Source organism: Pavona decussata, unplaced genomic scaffold (genome assembly GCF_977016875.1).
Source record: "Pavona decussata unplaced genomic scaffold, jaPavDecu1.1 SCAFFOLD_26, whole genome shotgun sequence".
NCBI classification, from domain to species: domain Eukaryota; kingdom Metazoa; phylum Cnidaria; class Anthozoa; order Scleractinia; family Agariciidae; genus Pavona; species Pavona decussata.
The window spans coordinates 1,805,001-1,823,923 of NW_028145449.1; the positions used below are offsets into that span (position 1 = coordinate 1,805,001).

General features: G+C 41.3%; 2 protein-coding genes and 1 long non-coding RNA gene across 3 annotated transcripts in view; 2 read left to right on the forward strand and 1 right to left on the reverse strand.

Annotated features, from left to right (window-relative positions):
- Positions 1-6,537, reverse strand: part of LOC146485474 (DNA-directed RNA polymerase III subunit RPC1-like) — a 35,199-nt gene extending 28,662 nt beyond the window's left edge. The window contains exons 1-6 of the mRNA XM_085103390.1: positions 6,386-6,537; positions 5,562-5,697; positions 4,632-4,781; positions 2,368-2,527; positions 1,193-1,347; positions 651-704 (exon numbers count right to left, since the gene is read on the reverse strand). Coding sequence (XP_084959516.1) covers positions 651-704; positions 1,193-1,347; positions 2,368-2,527; positions 4,632-4,781; positions 5,562-5,697; positions 6,386-6,429 — 699 coding nt within the window. The 5' untranslated portion in view covers positions 6,430-6,537. The remainder of the gene's footprint in view (positions 1-650; positions 705-1,192; positions 1,348-2,367; positions 2,528-4,631; positions 4,782-5,561; positions 5,698-6,385) is intronic.
- Positions 1-18,923, forward strand: part of LOC146485475 (uncharacterized) — a 100,259-nt gene that overhangs the window by 26,140 nt on the left and 55,196 nt on the right. The window lies entirely within an intron of this gene.
- On the forward strand, positions 6,646-18,598 carry LOC146485476 (meckelin-like). Its single transcript, XM_085103427.1, has 4 exons — positions 6,646-8,128; positions 15,295-16,062; positions 17,076-17,334; positions 18,095-18,598. The coding sequence occupies exons 1-4, from the start codon at positions 6,668-6,670 to the stop codon at positions 18,523-18,525; spliced, it is 2,919 nt and encodes a 972-aa protein (XP_084959553.1). The 5' UTR covers positions 6,646-6,667; the 3' UTR covers positions 18,526-18,598.

The window sequence follows — 18,923 nt, forward strand, 5'->3', positions numbered from 1 at the left end:
GAAGCTTAATAACTCAAAATAAAACAATAATAATAAATGTCAGTGTGTTTACATGTAGCACAGAGCACCAACTGAGGACACTTTGCAAATCGAATGGAATTTGGAAGTGTGTTTTTGAGGAGAGGGGAAAACCAAAGTTCTCAGAGAAAAACCTCTTGGGGCAAGGAGGAGAACCAACAACAAACTCAACCCACATATGACGCCGAGTCTGGCAATCAAACGGGAGTCACATTACTGAGAGGCAAGTTCTCTCACCACTGCACCATCCTTGCTCCACTAAACTCCCTCCCCTCAGTCTTGTGGCATGAAGAAACCAAGAGAAACTTCTTACTTTCCCTCTATCTCTCCCCTCCCCCCTTGAATCAGATGCTAATACCTCACAGGTTAACCAGCATGAAGTGATTGCTAAGTACCCCAGCCCCCCCCCCCCCTCTGCCCTGTATTCTACGGTACCACAGAACACCCAACATGAAGTGACTAAGTCCACCATAAGTTCCCCAGCATGATGTAACTAAGCCCATGGCAGGGTCACAACCCTTGATGCTTGTATCAATTTAAAACAGAGAAAATGGACATGCAATCTTGAGCACCTGCACCCAGCCCTTCATATTATTTAAAGTTCTGATATTTCTTATTCAAAGTACACCAACCTGGTCTGGTATTTGTTCAAACAAAGTTACAACTCTCAGTGGATTAAGTACTTCCTGTTAAAAGAGGAAAATATAAAATTACAGTAAGGCCAGAAATCACCTATTCTTAAAACCTTTTTAGTTGGTCCTTTTTAGTTGGTCCAAATGTTAATTTAATTTTTCCAGGCCTGACTGAAATCTGTTATTTATGACGTTGGCACTTAATGTTCACATTGGTATTTCCACTGAGGATGACAGCTATCGTGATGACGATGACGATGATGACGATGATGATGATGATGATGATGATGATGATGATGATGATGATGATGATGATGATGATGGTGATGCTGGTGATGCTGTTGGTTGATGGCTGTAACAGTGACAGTGATAATAATTATTGCAAGTGCTACTGCTGCTGATAGTGGCTGGTCGGGGTGACAATTTGATTACTATCGGTGACAATGAAGATCATGCTGATGGTATTGTTGACAGTAAGGTGATGATGATGGTATTAATGATGGTAAAAACAAATTTAAGGTATAATCATTCTCTTTTCTCACCTGAGCTTTGCTCAGTAAACTATCAAGTTCTTTGTTGTATTCTACTGCTGAGTCAAATGATGCTTGAAATTGTGAGATGACAGGATCAACTAGCTTCCTGGTTGACTTGTACTTTTCATGTACAATCTTCATCATGCCACTCTTCCGTACAAAACCTAAAATTGAAAAAAAAAGTGGTTTGAGTTTGTTGTTGGTTCTCCGACTCATCCTTGCTCCGAAGCTTTTCTCCAGGTTCTACAGTTTTTCCCCTTTCACAAAATTAAAGTCAACACTTCCAAATTTCAATTCCACCCACGGAACACTTGGACACCTTTGATACAAGTTCTCTTCTTTGATACAAGAGCTCTTTGGTGCTCCGTGGGTAAACAAATTGGGTCAGTTATTACAAGACAGTTTTAACGGTGTTTAACAAAACCATGTTCTAAGCCATTTTCAATTTTGCCAACAGTCATATCTAAACATTCTCTACTGCCTACGATAACAAGAAGGCTTGTATCCCAGACTAGAAAACTATTCATCAACTTAAAATAAACCACTTATAACCAGATTTGGAGGCCCACTGATTGTCTTAAGCTGCGGCCTAAGTTACTGTTTAAATAACTGGCCCATTATATTTCCATTTACAGTTTTTATACAGTCTATTTACCCCACTTTAGTGCCCTCTCCACAGCACCACGCCCCAGTTGTTCAAAGAGCAGATAACTCCATCAAGCAGATAAATTGCAATCCAAGGGATAAAATACCCGTACTGCAACCAATACATTTTATCTGCTGGATAGTGATTCATCCGCTGGATAGAGTAAACTGCTCTTTGAACAACCGGGACCAGGAGAGGTGTCATAAGACTGAGAATGACCAATGCAAGATGACTAGTGAAGTCAGTGTGACAGTCTGCCAGGGCATAATGGGTTTAACCCTTTAAGCCAAAGAGGTGGCAGCCCAACAACTAATTGAATCTCTTTACAGTGTCACTGCTTGATTAAACATTAAAGTTAGGAGATAGAATAAAGGAAATAACCGCCAAAGCTGAAATGCCTTGATTTTTAGACTGATTGATTGAATGATTGATAATTTTAATTGATTGATTGATTGATTGATTGATTGATTGATTGATCAATCGATCAATCGCTAATCATTTGATTTTATGACTGGTATTAGCTACAGAGCAGTCTTACCATTCAGTGCTTCACAATATGGACAATGAGAAATCTTTTTACACTTCTCAACAATCTTTTTCTTGATACTTTTCCTCGTCAAAGAAGAGACTCCGGGACGACTTAACTGATCCAGAAACTGTTTCTTTTCTTGTGGTGGTAAAAGTACCCTTGAACATGTCTGTAGAAGAGCCACAACAGTGATCAGAATCTCATTTCTCCTTTTGAATTGACTAAACAAACAAGATCACTTCAGTCAACTCTCACCTTACGGACACCTCGCTATTACGGACACCCTGATAATTAAATATGGTATGGCAACTAAATCCCCAGCAAAAATAAATAACAGATGTTTGACTGAAAAAAATTTCCACTGTTACTTACTCTCGCTATTAAGGGCTACTAACGCGCGGTTGCAAGAGTGTCCACAGTAAAATAATGGAGTTGACTGTATAATATAGTAATATACTTATGTATAAATTATGCTAATGTCTGAATCTACTGTAGATACAACATAAAGCAGACACATATTGTTTGAAACCTTAAGAACAAGGTGAACAGCTAACCAGAAACCGCTGGCAGTCATGATTAGTACTTGCCAACATGTTTGAGGTTATTTTTTGACATACAGCTTTCGCCACGTAAACATAATTGAAGGGCTGGGAGCATAACCGACCTATGTCAAATTTCAGCCCGTTTTTCGATGTAGCTCGGATTTGTTCAAACTTTTGCATGTGAACTGCAATTCGATTGAAAACCATTGTCCAGTATTTTTTCACGCCGCTTTGTGTTTCGTATTAATGCCATTGAGAAATTTTACCATCTTGTAAAGATATATCGGTAACACTATAGACACTGGATGACCAAAAGGACAATGCACTGAGGATTAAATACTTGTATTCAAAATACACTCGTTGTCTTTGAAACACGGCACACGAAAGCGGTGTTTTTCGCGGGAGCAACGAAAAGAATGCTGTCACGCTTTTATTTGATTCTGTTACAAACTACTACGTATGTGACAGGAATGTCCCAAATGCAAACAGTTACATTCTCCAAGAGAAAATGTGTCCATTTCCTGGCGTAAAATCCAGCTTTGTCCCGTTTGTCGACATATCACTCTTGATAAGGCAAAATACTAGCATTCTACACGATTAACAGGAAGACATGTAGCCATTTCAACGATTAACAACGATTAACAACGATTAACGGCAGTTCTATTAAAAGGTAAAGACTATCTATTCTTTTCAAGACCAGTCGGTGTTAACCGTTGAAAATCTATGTTAATCGTACTTTTATTGAATCATTGCCTTGAAATTGTCAAGTTAATCGTTACATACTGAATTTCAAGCCTGGCAAACCACAACTAAGGCTTGCAAAACACCTTGCATATGGCGGGATTTGTCTCTGATGCTCCCGCGGGATTTGATAATCGAATTGAAAAATTCGCCACGGCACAGTCATCACTACTAAGGAGGGATTCTTTGGACAACATTTCCACCAGTTCCTGTGAACTGCATTCGTCAATTTCATAACTTTTCAAAAGATCCATAGATGTCGTGCGTTTACAAACTTCACCAAACAAAAGCGAAACCAACTAGCCAGTAAGATACGCAAGTTGTTTATCCCGACTTCCTTGATCTATTTTGGGCTTGTTACAACCCGCAAAAGCAAACCATGATATCATCTCAAACGTTACTTATAGCAACAACAACTGGTGCGACTAAACATGGCTCGTGGACAGTGGAAACTTTTAGCCTACCGATAATTTGGAAAACGAGTCTGACGTGGACAAAACCTATAAAAAGATTTGCCTTCCAAGTGCGTTCACTTGTAGACAAGCAAACTACCAAATCCTCCCCCCCTGACTCAATGTTGTCATTTGGGTCACAAACAGTTTCCTGGCAAGCATCGCTTCCCACATAAGGGGGAGGGGGGGAGGGAGAAGTAACTGTGGTAGAATTATGAAGGGAGAAACAGTAAGTGAGTGGTTTTTTGGCTGTCTGTGTTCGGTTGTCATTGCATAGGGGGAGGGGGTGGGAGGGAGAAGTTAGGAAGTGGTTTTTGTTCTGTTCGTGTTTGGTTTTCTCAAGGAGTTTTGTCCACGATTGTAAAACCGCGAAATGTTTTCCAAACCAGGGAGAGCCAAAATTCGGACAAATCCGTGCGAAATCGAAAGCCGCGCTAAAATTCGACATCAAGTCGGTTATGCTCTCAGACCTTCAATAATATTAATGCCAGGGTTAAGTTCCCTGAGGTACAAAAATACAACACTGCACTGTACTTACTTTGCATATAGTTTGTAGGATCACAATGGTTGATCTAAAGAATCCAACATGGAAGATTGGAAGTTCAAGGTCTAAGTATCCATAATGACCAACACAATCAGCCAGTGGTTTGCCACATGTCTCACAATTCCGGTCTTTAGAGCTTGTGCCCTGCAAAGTCACAAAATTTATAATGAAAAAATAAATGGATGGCTCTGTTGGAAACTATGCTATTAAGTGGAATTTGGCTGGGAATTCCAAATTGCTTCAAATTATCTCTAGTTTGGCAAACAGACAAGAAACAAAAAAAGGAAGAATACAACTAATAAAAGTGATTTTTCCTAAGTACTGTACGTATACGTGATTGAAAGCAACCAATCACAGCTAATGAACATGACCTTTAGCTTTTGACCTTTTTGCTTAAACTTTATTCTTTCTTGTTCTTTGATAATGTGATGAAAAAATTGATGGCAGAGAAAAAGTTACGGTTTGATCAAGTCTTGTACTTACATTTAAGACTTTGCATGTCTTTGTGAAAAGTGTACATGTACATGTACAGTTATAATTTTTAAAGTTCTACTTCAACAACAAATTGCCTTACATTATTCATGTCACTTACTGAATAATACATCATTCTCATTCATTCACCAGGCTTAAAATATTCCATCACATTTATTCCATTGCGCAAAATTATGCCACATACGACAATTTCCAATCCTAGCAGTATGCAGGATGTTTGTCCCATAAACCTAGTTTAATGGCCTTAGCTCCCATGAGTGTCCTGTAGCTCAGTGGTAGAGCATTCGAACTAGTAATCGGAAGGTCTTAGGTTCGACTCCTGATTGGAGCACTCAGATTTTTTTTAGAGTATGCCTGTGTCACTTACTGAATAATACATCATTCTCATTACTTTTGCTATAAACTTAAAGAATACAAAAACTTGCAACAAACCATGTGAGAATCCAACACTCCAAATGGTACTGGGGTACGAGAGGTGTCCTGGTTATACAGATTTTTGCTAACGCAGTGAATGTGAGCATATTGTTGCATTTGCTCTGGCGAAAACAAGCCAAAGTTGACATGGCTTCTGCAAAAGGGTATTTCAAAAACACATTTGTTAAATAATGAAAAGCACTAGCTGCCCGGGGAAGGCAGAGAACTCCCATATAAAAGTGAGGGGGTAATATTTTGAAAATAGCCCCTAAAAGGTGCCAGAATTCTGTTTCGAGGGCATCATCTGAACAATTTTTTACCCCTAAAAGGTACCCAATCAGTTAATTGATGTTTTATTCTTCTGATATTTTTCAGCTCAATATCCTTAAAGGAACCATCATACCTCTGATCGAATTCACTTTACTGTGATTTTAGCACCCTAAAAGGTACGATCACCCCCGTCACTTTTATATGGGAGTACAGCCGCTTTAGATTGGCCAGAAAAACATTTCAAATGCTTCTGGAACTGGTTTGGTTAGAGTACTTGCCCAGGGGCTCTCCCGTTCTTATAGTAAACTTTCGCCCACAAAAATCCCTTATTTAATATTACCCCACCAACTGCCCCTTGGTCTCTGAGATCCGAGGGAGCATTGAAATATTATAGGGGATCCTAAGGAAATTCATTTTTACAAAAGGGTAACTGGAACAAAAAGTTTTCTCATTTCTCACCATCCCCCCACCCCAATCCCCAATCCGATAAATAGTGAACGCCTCAAAACGCACACAATTTGTTTTCAAGGCACTGTCAGCGAACACAATCAAAAAGAATAAGACAGCCTTACATCTTTTTAGTGACACCAGACTCTCTGAACTGATCCTTTACCATGGCGGAACACCAAAAATCCCAACGTTTCAACTCCTAAGACAACTATATTTCATCTATTTCATCTTGTCCGGTCGTTCGGGCACTTTTCCGCCATCTTTATTCTTCGCCCGCGTCAGAAATAAACAGCGGACTTACCCATTTGCCGGAATTTTGTCCAAGTAGCATCATTGCAGTGTACCCATCTGAAAGAGAAGACACTGGAAACGAGGAAATGAACTTGAAATAAATTAAAACCAAAATGGCGCGCAAGTTGTTGATATTGTTCACGGCGTTGTCATGGTGTGTTCCTTGCATAGCCATTAAGATTCTCTATGTGACTCCAGAGGATTGTGAAAATCAAAACCAGTTTTTTCAGTTCTCGTCTTTGAGTTGCAAGGACTGTGGAACGCCTGGTCAAAAACTTAGGGAAGATGTGCTGTCATGCGTTTGCGATGAAGCCAAGGGATACAAGCTGCTCGAGGACAAGGGCGGCCCTACGGTTGTCTGCGAAAAGTGCGACAAAACGGGATCAGTAAACATGACAAGTTCGTCTAATGCAACCTTCTGTGTCAGTTGTCCAAAGGACGTTGGCACGTGTAACAACTGCCCCGACTTTCGTACTGATCGAGGCTTTAACGGCGAACAGCTGCAAATCAGACAGTGTAATCGCTGTACTGGGGAAACGATCACAAGTGCAGATAATTATCAAACCTGCCGGCGGTGTCATTGGAGCTTCTTCATAGTCAACAACACGTTTTGCTCCCCTTGCAATGAAGGTGATGGTAATTACGTTGTTTCTGGAAGGGTATGTTCTGAGCAAACAAATTATCTGATCCCCGATGATGCGAACCTGAACAAAGTGAGATATGGCGACAAAGACATCACTTCGACCTTTTTCCGGGATAACTTGAGAGCTGCTCAAGCGCTATGCAAGGAAAATTCAAACCTCACTGCATGCCAATTATTGGGCAACCTGTGCGTATTGCTGGAATATAATACCCAGAGAGGGAATGATGCTTGCAAACAGTATAAAGATCTTGTGGACAGTAGAAGCTTGACTGGAGTTGTGTACGAAGGCTGGCCCCTTATGCCATGGCTGTTTTATAAAAGTTCAAGTGAAGCAGAAGCCCTCGATATAAAGGAGCTATTTCAATCAAATGAGGACATGACGTTTGTTTTTGCAGTATTCACTCTAAATGGTTCATTTGTTGGGTTCAAGACAGGCCTTAACATCCTTCATCTATGTCAGGATCGACCTTCAAAAATGGCTGCTGCATCAAAGTTTGCGACAACATATAAGTCCTCCTGTTCAGTTGCAGTCAAAGAGCTCATGAGGAAACCAATGTTATTTTACGACATGTATCTCAGGCTTGATAAAAAGTTATACCCTGTTCCACTACTGGTAGAAAACTTCCTGGACGGAGGTGAAAAGGTCAATGAGGGAACTAATAGAGGGAGGTGGAAATTGACCAGAAGGTTTTACATTGTTGAAAACATTGTCGGAATAACCGCCAATGACCAGTGGATTCGTTATGCTGAAAAAATTGAGCTGAGTATCAGGATGCGCTCAACTGATGGAGAAATTTACCCTCCAATGTTACGCATTAGGTATAAAGCACTGGATGTGAAAGACGAAGTGGTTTTAAACGGGAACCAAGATGCATCCTTTGAAATTACGTACGAGCCAGTGGAGACATCCAAAGTAAAGAAAGATACAGAGGTATAAATATTTCTGTTTTCTCCTCTTACTGTGCTTTTTAAAAACATGCAAACACTTAGACTAGGGCACTTTCCAATTTCCATTTAGCGAAAATTTCATTTTGACTGGTTGAAATGTATATGGCACGCAGGATCAACTTGCAATTTCCTGGAACAAATGGGCAATCTACAAATGTACTCAACTTTTTCCATTCCATCCAGTTGGGACAGAAATTACTGCTCTATTTGCACAAATGTTTCAAACTTTTCACCATTTCACAAACACAATAACAATGAAAACTCCTTTTGGGTTATTTTTTAAAAACTTAAATGCATGTTAAAGTACAGCCAGTGGATCATTTATTTACAAAGAAACTTGTGCCTTTACTGTGCAAAAATTGGGCAACCATGCGGGCTCCGTGAACAGTAATCTGGTCACCCACGCTCACAACTTAGGCACACCTGTAAGGCAAGCAACCTTGACGATAAAAAACCAGAAAATTTAATTGTGCGATATTTTCAGGGTAGATTGCGCTATAAGAAAGGACTATGATGCGGTAAATTATGCGATTTTTCCCTCAACTATTTTCAGCTTGTGTTACCAGGATTCTGAGAAAGAAAACCACTTTTGTGCTGCTCTAAAGACGATTTTTTTCATAAAGGAACAAAAAATAAGCAACTATGAGTGAATTGGCATAAAAATTTAATTCTGACACATACAGTACCGTGCAAATGTAAGTTGAAAGTCCCTCGAAACTCGAACTTCACGACTCGATCCTCGGTCCTCGAAATCTTCGAGTATCGAGGCTCGGGTCGAGTGCATCGAGTATCGAGTCAAGTGCATCGAGTTTCGAGGCAGGGAAACAAAGAACTTTTCGCGTGATTAGTTTTTTACACGCCAGATGGGTGCGATTATGGTTAGCCATAATCGCACTGCTCTCCAGATGGGTGCGATTATGGTTAACTCGGAGAATAGCAAAAAATGAGTTTTGAGATACGATTCTTCCGATTCTCCAATTTTCCTACTTGGCACGATTCTCCGATTATTCCGATATATCTCGTTCTTTAATCCATTAGCCGAAACAAGCGCACCACACATGAATATATCTCGTTCTTTAATCCATGAGCCGAAACAAGCGCACTACACATGAATATATCTCGTTCTTTAATCCATGAACCGAAACAAGCGCGCTACACATGAATATATCTCGTTCTTTAATCCATTAGCCGAAACAAGCGCACTACACATGAATATATCTCGTTCTTTAATCCATGAGCCTAACCAGCGCACTACACATGAATATATCTCGTACTTTAATCCATTAGCCGAAACAAGCGCACTACACGTGAATATATCTCGTTCTTTAATCCATGAACCGAAACAAGCGCGCTACACATGAATATATCTCGTTCTTTAATTCATGAACCGAAACAAGCACGCTACACATGAATATATCTCGTTCTTTAATCCATTAGCCGAAACAAGCGTACTACACATGAATATATCTCGTTCTTTAATCCATGAACCGAAACAAGCGCACTACACATGAATATATCTCGTTCTTAAATCCATGAACCGAAACAAGCGCACTACACGTGAATATATCTCGTTCTTTAATCCATGAACCGAAACAAGCGCGCTACACATGAATATATCTCGTTCTTTAATCCATTAGCCGAAACAAGCGCGCTACACATGAATATATCTTGTTCTTTAATCCATGAGCCGAAACCAGCGCGCCACACATGAATATATCTCGTACTTTAATCCATTAGCCGAAAAAAGCGCGCTACACATGAATATATCTTGTTCTTTAATCCATGAACCGAAACAAGCGCGCCACACATGAATATATCTCGTACTTTTTAATCCATTAGCCGAAACAAGCGCGCTACACATGAATATATCTCGTTCTTTAATCCACGAACCGAAACAAGCGCATTACACATGAATATATCTCGTTCGTTAATCCATTAGCCGAAACAAGCGCACTACACATGAATATATCTCGTTCTTTAATCCATGAACCGAAACAAGCTCGCTACACATGAAAATACCTCGTTCTTTAATTCATGAGCCGAACAAGCGCACTACACATGAATATATCTCGTTCTTTAATCCATGAACCGAAACAAGCGCGCTACACATGAATATATCTCGTTTTTTAATCCATGAACCGAAACAAGTGCGCTACACATGAAAATACCTCGTTCTTTAATCCATGAGCCGAATCGTAGAATCGGACTATCATTTCTAAAATCTCTTAAGGCAAAACCGTATAATCAGAAGAATCGCAGAATCGGATAGTGTCTTATGGTAATATCGTAGAATCGGAAGAATCGCAGAATCGAATAATCATTTCTAAAGTCTCTTAAGCTAAAATCGTAGAATCGGAAGAATCGGAGACTTCAATCGTAAAAAAGGTAAAAACCTTAGTGGTAAATCGTAGAATAGTACACCTAAATCGGACATACTATTCTCCGATTTAGCCATAATCGCACTGCTCTCTGTTGGAGCGATGTGCGCACATGTACGCTCGAGCTGGAAAGAGTCAGCTCTCCAAGCGTTTTCTCCGTTTCTTGCCGATTACAACCGAAAGTATTGAGCGTTTTTAATCAAGGAAATGCTGCTTTCGAAGTTTTGATTCGGAAGAGTAAGGTACAATCAAGCATAATTTTGTACATGCAGCGTACTGGTTTAGCGGGGCTAAAAGCGATCGCGTGTGTTTCCATTCTCAGTCTGTGAGACAGCGGCCGAAAAAGTCGCAATCTTTTAGTTTCGCTTCCTTCACTGTTAAAACTGGGTTTAGTGAACAAGTAATCCAGTCATCTGTCAGAGGAAGACACTGTTACAATCCGAAATCAGTTGATAGAAAATGAAGAAAACGTGACATTGCCTTTTGAGATGATCTCGATGATATTTATGCAAATTTGTAACGCTATGCCGCTGAGATGTAATCATTCGCGGCGGCTTTCAAAGTCTGCTCAAAAGCAAGCGAACGGCCACGTTGACGTTTCCCCGGTTCCTTGCCGAATTCTACTGAGGTATTATGCACCACCTTGGCTCAAAGTTGGTAGATTATTTTTGTTGTTACGCGTGATACCCAGAGGGAAGAACGTGTCTAAAAATGGGCTCGCTATCTTTTTTGCGCGGGATGCCCGGAGGGCAGAGCCTGTCTGAAAATGGGCTCGCTTTTCTTTTTACGCGGGATGCCCTAAGGGCATACCGTGTCTATAAATGGGCTCGCTTTCTTTTTTTTAACGCGGGATGCCCTGAGGGCATACCGTGTCTAAAAATGGGCTCCGAATTTTTTTTTCCTTCGTCGTAGTCACAAATCTGCACATTAATTTATTCATTAAACTCTGCCCTCTCCTATTAGGGGTGTATTGCTCTGATTGTCTTCAACAAAAGGGGGCCAATGAAAATTCAATCTTGTAGCGTATATCGCGAGGGAGGGGACCCACTCATCCCTACCTGTGTGACGTCAAATCATCATTACACGGGATGCCCGCAGAGCAGGCCGTGTCTAGGTTTGGGTCGGGTATCCTTTTTTTTTTCTCGGAATGCCCGCAGAGCAGGCCGTGTCTTGCTTTGAGTCGGGTATCTTTTTACGCGGGATGCCCTGAAGGGGCATAACGATAGGCTAACTCAAAGAAGAGGATTGTTTGCGTTGCACCAATAGGCAATTCTTTAAGAATGAAAAAACTAGCACCAGGTCCCAGACCTGCCAAAAACGAAAATGACGCCTTGAACTTCGATTGTTTGTGAAATCGATGGTTTCAGAATGTTTCTTTGGCTTTTTCGAAGATAAATCGTCTTGAAACTAAGTGCAGACATGAAATTTTTTCAGATAAGGCATTTATTTATGGTTTATTGTTTAGGAAGTGAAAAGGAGAAGAATATAAAAATATGTGGAGAGAAAAAAAAATATATAGAAGCAAAACCCGAAATCAAAAAAGAGAAATGTGCAACAAAACTGAGAAAAATAACGATAACCTGCGAGAACCTGACAAATCCTAAAATTACGATGGTTGATAAAGTCCGGCGGCCATGCATTGTGTCCGCAACCTGTGTGCGAGTGGACAAAGGCAAGGCCAGGTACAGTTTGTAAGCTTCTGGACGCCAGTCACCATGGATTTGGAGAAGGTGTTCGGGGACACCTGCCTGGAACGCGTAGGTGGCACCCCCGTGACGGAAAATGTGTGGTGAGAAGTTCTTAGGGTCGAGTCCGATGAAGACACCAGCTTCTTGAAAGTGTTGGCGAAGGTAGAGGAGGTTAGTGGCGAAAAATGGCGGCCGTTTGGTACACCGAAAATTGGCGAACGAGATGAGGCGGGGACCAGACTAAAGTCATGCCGAGTAGCAGAAACGGGGCAGAGCTCTGAACCAGGAATGAGAGGCAAAGGGACCAACCAGGAGGATACCCTTGCGGTGCTGTCGCGTTTTTGACCAGCGGATGCGGAGAACTGCTCCCTCAGAGGTGAATTTAATGTCTTCCCGCGTCAGGTGTTTTCTGGGGTCAAAAGCCTGGCCAGAGGATGCGGTCAGATCGGATTTGCAGAGAAACGAGCAAAAGGCAACGAGAAACAAGCACCATAATGTGGACTGCGAAGCAATGGAGGTGTCCAGCAAGCCATAAATGCGGCGTAACATGTCCAACGTAACAGGATGTTTTTGATTGGTGTGAGTTCCTAAAGGCGTTTCAACCCCATAGTTGTCAGACGAACGGAAAAGCTGGATAAGGCGTCACCCGGCAAGTCGTAGTATAAATGAAGGACGCGAAGAGAGTTATAAGAAAATAGAAAAGACAAATAACAATATTACATACCCACAATTAGCAAGGGCTATTCGAGGTGGGTAGCATTTACAGTTGTTTGCACGCTCAAAAGGAACAGAGTTCAGGTGGTTAAGGATATAACAATACGATGACATGTACTGCGAGAGGTAAACAAGGAAACAGGAAATTGTAGATGAAGAGGTGGGCAGAGGGACCAACTGGAAGTCGCGACAGAAGCATAGAAAAGCTCTCCACTGCAAGCGGAGATTGCACATGGTACCCTGGGCGTAGGCCTGGGCTTGGATGACCCCGACTAAGGCTTGAAGTTGAAGGAAGGAATCCGCGGAACCTCTTGCAAAGTTGGTGGTAGCAAAACCTAAAGAAAGGCGAAGGCAGAACGATTAGCTTGACTCAAGTTCAAAAGGACACGTTGAAATTAAACAACTTGGGAGGGCATGGGATGAAGATGGTGGGGGTGTCAGAGGTCAGAGCCTCGAAATAAGCCTGGTGACTGGGAGAAAGATGCCAGCGGCTTAAGTGGTCGGCAATAGCGTTGGAGACACCTGGTACGTGGTCGGCGCGGATCTCGAAATCAAAGACTGCAGACAAGAAACAAATCTCGCGAAGGCAACATTGCATGCCCGCAGTGCGAGAACGACCGGAGTTCAGGGCAAGGACACTGTTTTCATTGTCGCAAGAGATGATTACTCGCTGACCGCACAGGGTCGTGCCCCAAAGCTTTAAAGCCACCATAATTGTAAGCAGCTCCAAGGTGTTGATATCGTGGCCATATAACAGCAAGATGGGATGAGGAAATGGGGTGTGAAAAAATTTCCCACTGAAGTAACCACCGGCGCCGGAACCGCATGCCTCAGTAGAAAAAGACAGGGAGTCATGTATCCACGGGTTGGTCTTGATCAGCGAGACACCATTGTAACTTGGGACGAAATGCCACCACCACCGCAAGTCAGACTTGTTTTCAGGGGTAAGGGGATAGAAACGAGAAGAGCAGTGAGCCCGCAGGGTGTTGTGGAAGCTAGACATGAAGATGCAAGCAGGACAAACGCAGGCTGTAACGAACGCCATGACTCCCAGCAAAGACTGCAAATCCCGACGAGAAATGACACTTGAGTCAAGCAGTGATTGATAGCGGGATAGGAGTTCAGAAAGACGGTCGGCAGTCATGGACATGGTCATGTCGACGGAATGAAACAGGATGCCGAGGAAAATCATACTTTGAGATGGCACACAGTCCTTCTCGGGCAACGACTCGAGACCAAGAGAAAAGGTCTCCTAAAGCCCGGAAGGTGAACTGGGCATTCTCTGCAGAGTCGTCGCCACCAAAATCATCGAGGTAGTTAGTACAGTGGTAACCCATGGACTGGAACATGTGCATGACTGCTGAAGTTGTCCGCTGACAAATCATGGCCGCTGATCGATGTCTAAATAAAGGTTGCTGTGGTGCGACAGACCGGGAAGATGATAGTCTCAGGGATCAATGCGAAGTTGGCGGTAGGCGCAGCTTAAATCCTTCTTGAATAGCCCACAGCCGATGCTGAGTGCTGAGTTCCTTTAATTTCAGATCATTTCAGTTTGCTTGTCGTTTTGCTTGTGTTCTGCATGACGTAAAAAATATATCATTTCAAGGTCAAACGAAAATCGCTCTTTGATTTGAGCTGAGTACGTATTGCATTTCGTAAATTTCAAACAAATGTTATTATAAACAGCTACATTTGCACATTTCCGCCAGTCAGAGAGCTGACGCAGACCTGATGAAAGAAAACAAAAAGTAATTAAGTTCAAAACATAAAACAGGAAAGGATTTCCTCCAGAAGAAAAATTAATAATGGTTTTGTTTTAATAAAATTCACTCGCTTCAGCTTGTTTCAGGCGCAGTTTTAATGTTGTAAATACACTGAGTTAAACATTTTGATCTTCTTGTAGGAAAGCAATGAATTTGCACTGGAAATACAAAATACTATTCCACTGTTTCTAGGAATTTAAGAGTTGTTTTGTAGAGATACATTTCAATTTTCAAGGCAGTTTGGATGAAACGCCCTCTTGGTGTATTAGTGTGTGTGTCGAGTTTTATAATATTCGCTTTACTTTGGAAGGGGGTTAATTGTTCTAAAAGTTTAGGATTTTTCAGGTTCCTGGTTTTCTTTAAATAAAGAAATAAATCATCAAAACGAAGCAGTTTATTTCTAGTCCATGTCATGAGTCGCGGGGGTGGGGAATTGTCTCTTTCTGTGTGCCCGGGGATTGGGAATAGGACGTCAAGTACACAAATGCCCGAGGCCGTGCCCGGGGGGGATGGTAACAGGTAGAATTGAACGACGCATAAAATCTTAGCTAAAAGAAATAATTGTCTCTTTCTAATAAATTAATTGTCCTTGTTTCTACTTGACAGATAGCCGTTGGTTGCCTTTCTGCTCTCGCTTTCATTCTGGCTTTGGTTAAGGTGGTTGCTTGGCGAAGACGAGAGGGAAAAAAAGAAATTGATGGTTTTTCCTTTGTGAAATTTATTCTGTTTTGCTTTGGGACATTTTCCACGATGTTTTTCTGGGTTGCCTTTGGGATGTCTGTACACTGGCTGATTTTCTTCAAGCGTCAAGAAACGGTTTCCCTGCTTCTTCCATCGGAAAGCCAAGAGAAGTTGTTTCTCACACTCTTCTACATCACCTTCACATTCAAGCTCCTTGATGTACTTCACCTGTTGGTGTCGCAGATCTTTTTTGATATATTCTTCATTGACTGGGAGCGTCCCCAGGGGAGAGTAAACCAGCCGGCCCAGGGAGGAGAACCAGGGGCCGTGGATGCACCCGTCAGTATCTGGAGAACCTTGTTCATCGCAAACGAGTGGAATGAAATCCAAACAATTCGTAAAATTAACCCTGAGTTGCAGATTTTCCTGGTTCTGTTCTTCCTAAAGGTGGCTGGTTTTGAGTATTTAGCCACTACTGACCCTGTTGGCAACACTTCCGAAAATTATGCTACAGATTACGTTGGAGAGTTCAGCAATGTCCTGCGATTCGCCATTCTGTCAATTGTGTTCCTGGTGATAGAGGCTTTACAGTGGTTTTTCTTCGCATTCATCTATGAGCGTTTTGTTGGAGACTCACTTGGAGACTTCATTGACTTGTGTTCAATGAGCAATGTGAGCATCTTTATTTTAGAGGTCAGTGCAATACTTTTACACTTGTCTAACTATCATGTAACTAATTTGCCACAAAAAGCTAGTTGCACGTAGAAAACTAGGAAGATTAGAACCAGTCTGTGCCAGGGAAAACAAAACTGCAAAATTAAGCACCTGGCGGGGGAAAATCTAAACTCTGAAAAACAATTAAGCCCATCCAAGCATAAGCCACCAAAAAATTGAACATGAAGATCCTTTTGGTGATAAATCTTCCCAAATATAAGCCAATGGACTGTTTAGCAGCTTTTTTCAGCTTTTTTGGGCATTAAGCCCATCCAGCTTGGAAAATGTTGTCTTCAAAATCAGAGATATGGCCTTTAAGGAAATTAAACCCCCCCCCCCCCCAAAAAAAAAAATAAAATAAATAAATAAATAAATAAATAAATAAATAAATAAAACTCATTCGAACGAATATAAGCCACTGAGCAGGACTTCAGAGAACTTTCAAAAATAAGTAATTTGATGTCAAATCTGTAGATTTTACTTGTCCTAAAAGAAGGTTACCCTGAGGTAAAATAATTATAATTACATGAGTTGCGGACACTGTATTAAGAATTTAGCACTTTCCAGACAGGATTTGTTTAAGCAATGGAGACCTTCAGATTTGACTTCAAAGTCTTAATGTTTTTAAGAGTGAAGTCCGTGAGCTGAAACACTAAGAAACTTCACGAATCTGACCGAATCCGAGCATATAAGCCTTGTAGAGAGGGAATGCTTGTAAAATGGTAAATGTAAAGGGTAATACGAGATTGAGGACGTACAACCTTTCAAATCTAGTTTGCGTGGTCTAGATAACCGTTCGCCATCATAATATTGTTTCTAGGGTCTCCTTACCTGCTGGTAAACAACGGGAAGGAGTGAGAGTTCTGGGGATTTGACTGATTTGAAATTTGAAAGTCATACTCAATCTTGTCCTCTGATCTGAAGGTCCGTCATATCTGAAATTCCTGACAAGCACACCTAAAACCTAAACTGATAATTATCTTTCCTTCTAGAATAATCGTTATGGTTACTACATCCATGGGAGATCAGTTCATGGACGCGCTGACACAAACATGTTGCAGATGAATGAGCAACTGAAGCGTGAGGAGGAAGACCTTTGTGGAAAGAGGGGCTTGGAGCCAAACTCTGAACGCCAGACCTTTGAGGTGGAGGTACCATTGAAGTTCCGTGAACAATATGACGATGTCGTAAGGCCATTGCGTCAGGCGGATTTTCAGCAACAGAGGAGGAGCATGCCAAATAATCCCACAGGTTAGTTCCTGAATGATAACCCTGGGGGTAATGAATTGGAGGATTATCCCTGGGATAGCTCATGGAGTATTTGGTAGAAGGAACTTAGGGTGATTGGTGCCTCTCTGGTTGACCCAAGAATACAGTCATGTAGAGCCCTCCCTCTCTTGTTATGCGTAATTTGACCCGTTATGAACACTTACTCATTCCCCAGGGGTATCTGCTTACTCATTCTCCAGGGGTATCTGCACACATTCCCTGGGGTATCTGCCTACTCATTCCTCAGGGGTATCTCCTTACTCATTCCCCAGGGGTATCTGCACACATTCCCTGAGGTATCTGCTTACTCATTCCCCAGGGGTACATGCATCTTCTTAATCCTCCATGTGATGTTCCAATAGTGACTAGCATCTCACCTCAATACTTTGTAAACACAAAGGCACAGCAAAAAAAGGTAAAATGTCTTGATGTAAAGACAGACTCTCCCAACTAGTAACATATGGATTATGTGAGGAATGGTGAGGAGAGTGTGGATTTTTATATTGGGGCCCTTATATGTAGGGTGCGTTTAATTGACCCTATTCTGGAATAGGAATATGTGATGACAAGAAATCCCTCATAATCGTTTTTAATAAGACAAATCTAAGAGTTGTTCTGCCTGTTCTTACTCCAGAATACAGTCAGTCGAACACAACCTAAGATTTAAAACTGGTCTTAAATAACATTATTGCAGCTCTATTATTTTATTTTGCGCATTCTCTAAGTTTTTTTTCCTCTCTAGGTCAAGATGGCCGTACAAGTCACCTCCCTGCCATTGTAGAGATGCGTGTTCATGCATACAACACTCTGAACCGGTTTCTTTCAGCCTTCATTGATCACTCGCTGAGAGACCTGGATTATCTTGTCAGGGACAAGCTCCTTTTTGAGCATATCTTAAACATGGAACTGAAAGAGCCTCCTCCACCAGATAAAGCCATCTTTTACAATGACGACAGCCGCTCATTCAACTCCATTTTGTTACACGGCAATGAGTGGACACTCATGTTTTTTGATCTGATGATGTTTGCCCTGGTTGATTCAATTGCTGAGGACTTTGTTCTTGCCGGCATTACCACTTATCTTCTTACAAAGGCGCTTATAATATTGAGAGATAAATTTGGGAGGAACAACCTCACAAGAAAGACACTTGTCGATGGACGATTCTTGATTTAGCATGAACCTAATTATTGACATTTAATTAGGAAAACTTGTAAAATATTGTTAAGTTAAAAGCATTACCGTAGACTTAAGGCACCATCTCTTCCTTTTTTTATAAAGATGGGTCTCTTAAATATTTACCAAATTAATGACCTACTGATCGGATCTTTCAGTTTTAGTCTTATCAGTAAATCGTTACCCACCTATTTCAGTGACCAATGCATTGAAAACACGCAAGTCCATGGTTATAATACCAGGAATTCAAAACATCTACATAAGTGTTTTAACCGAACTAACTATGGAAAATACTCTTTAAGAAGTAAGATAGTTGATACATGGAACAAAACTCCTCTAGAAATAAAACGATCTCTTTCTATACATGTTTTCAAAAAGAAAATGAAGCAACTCCTCTA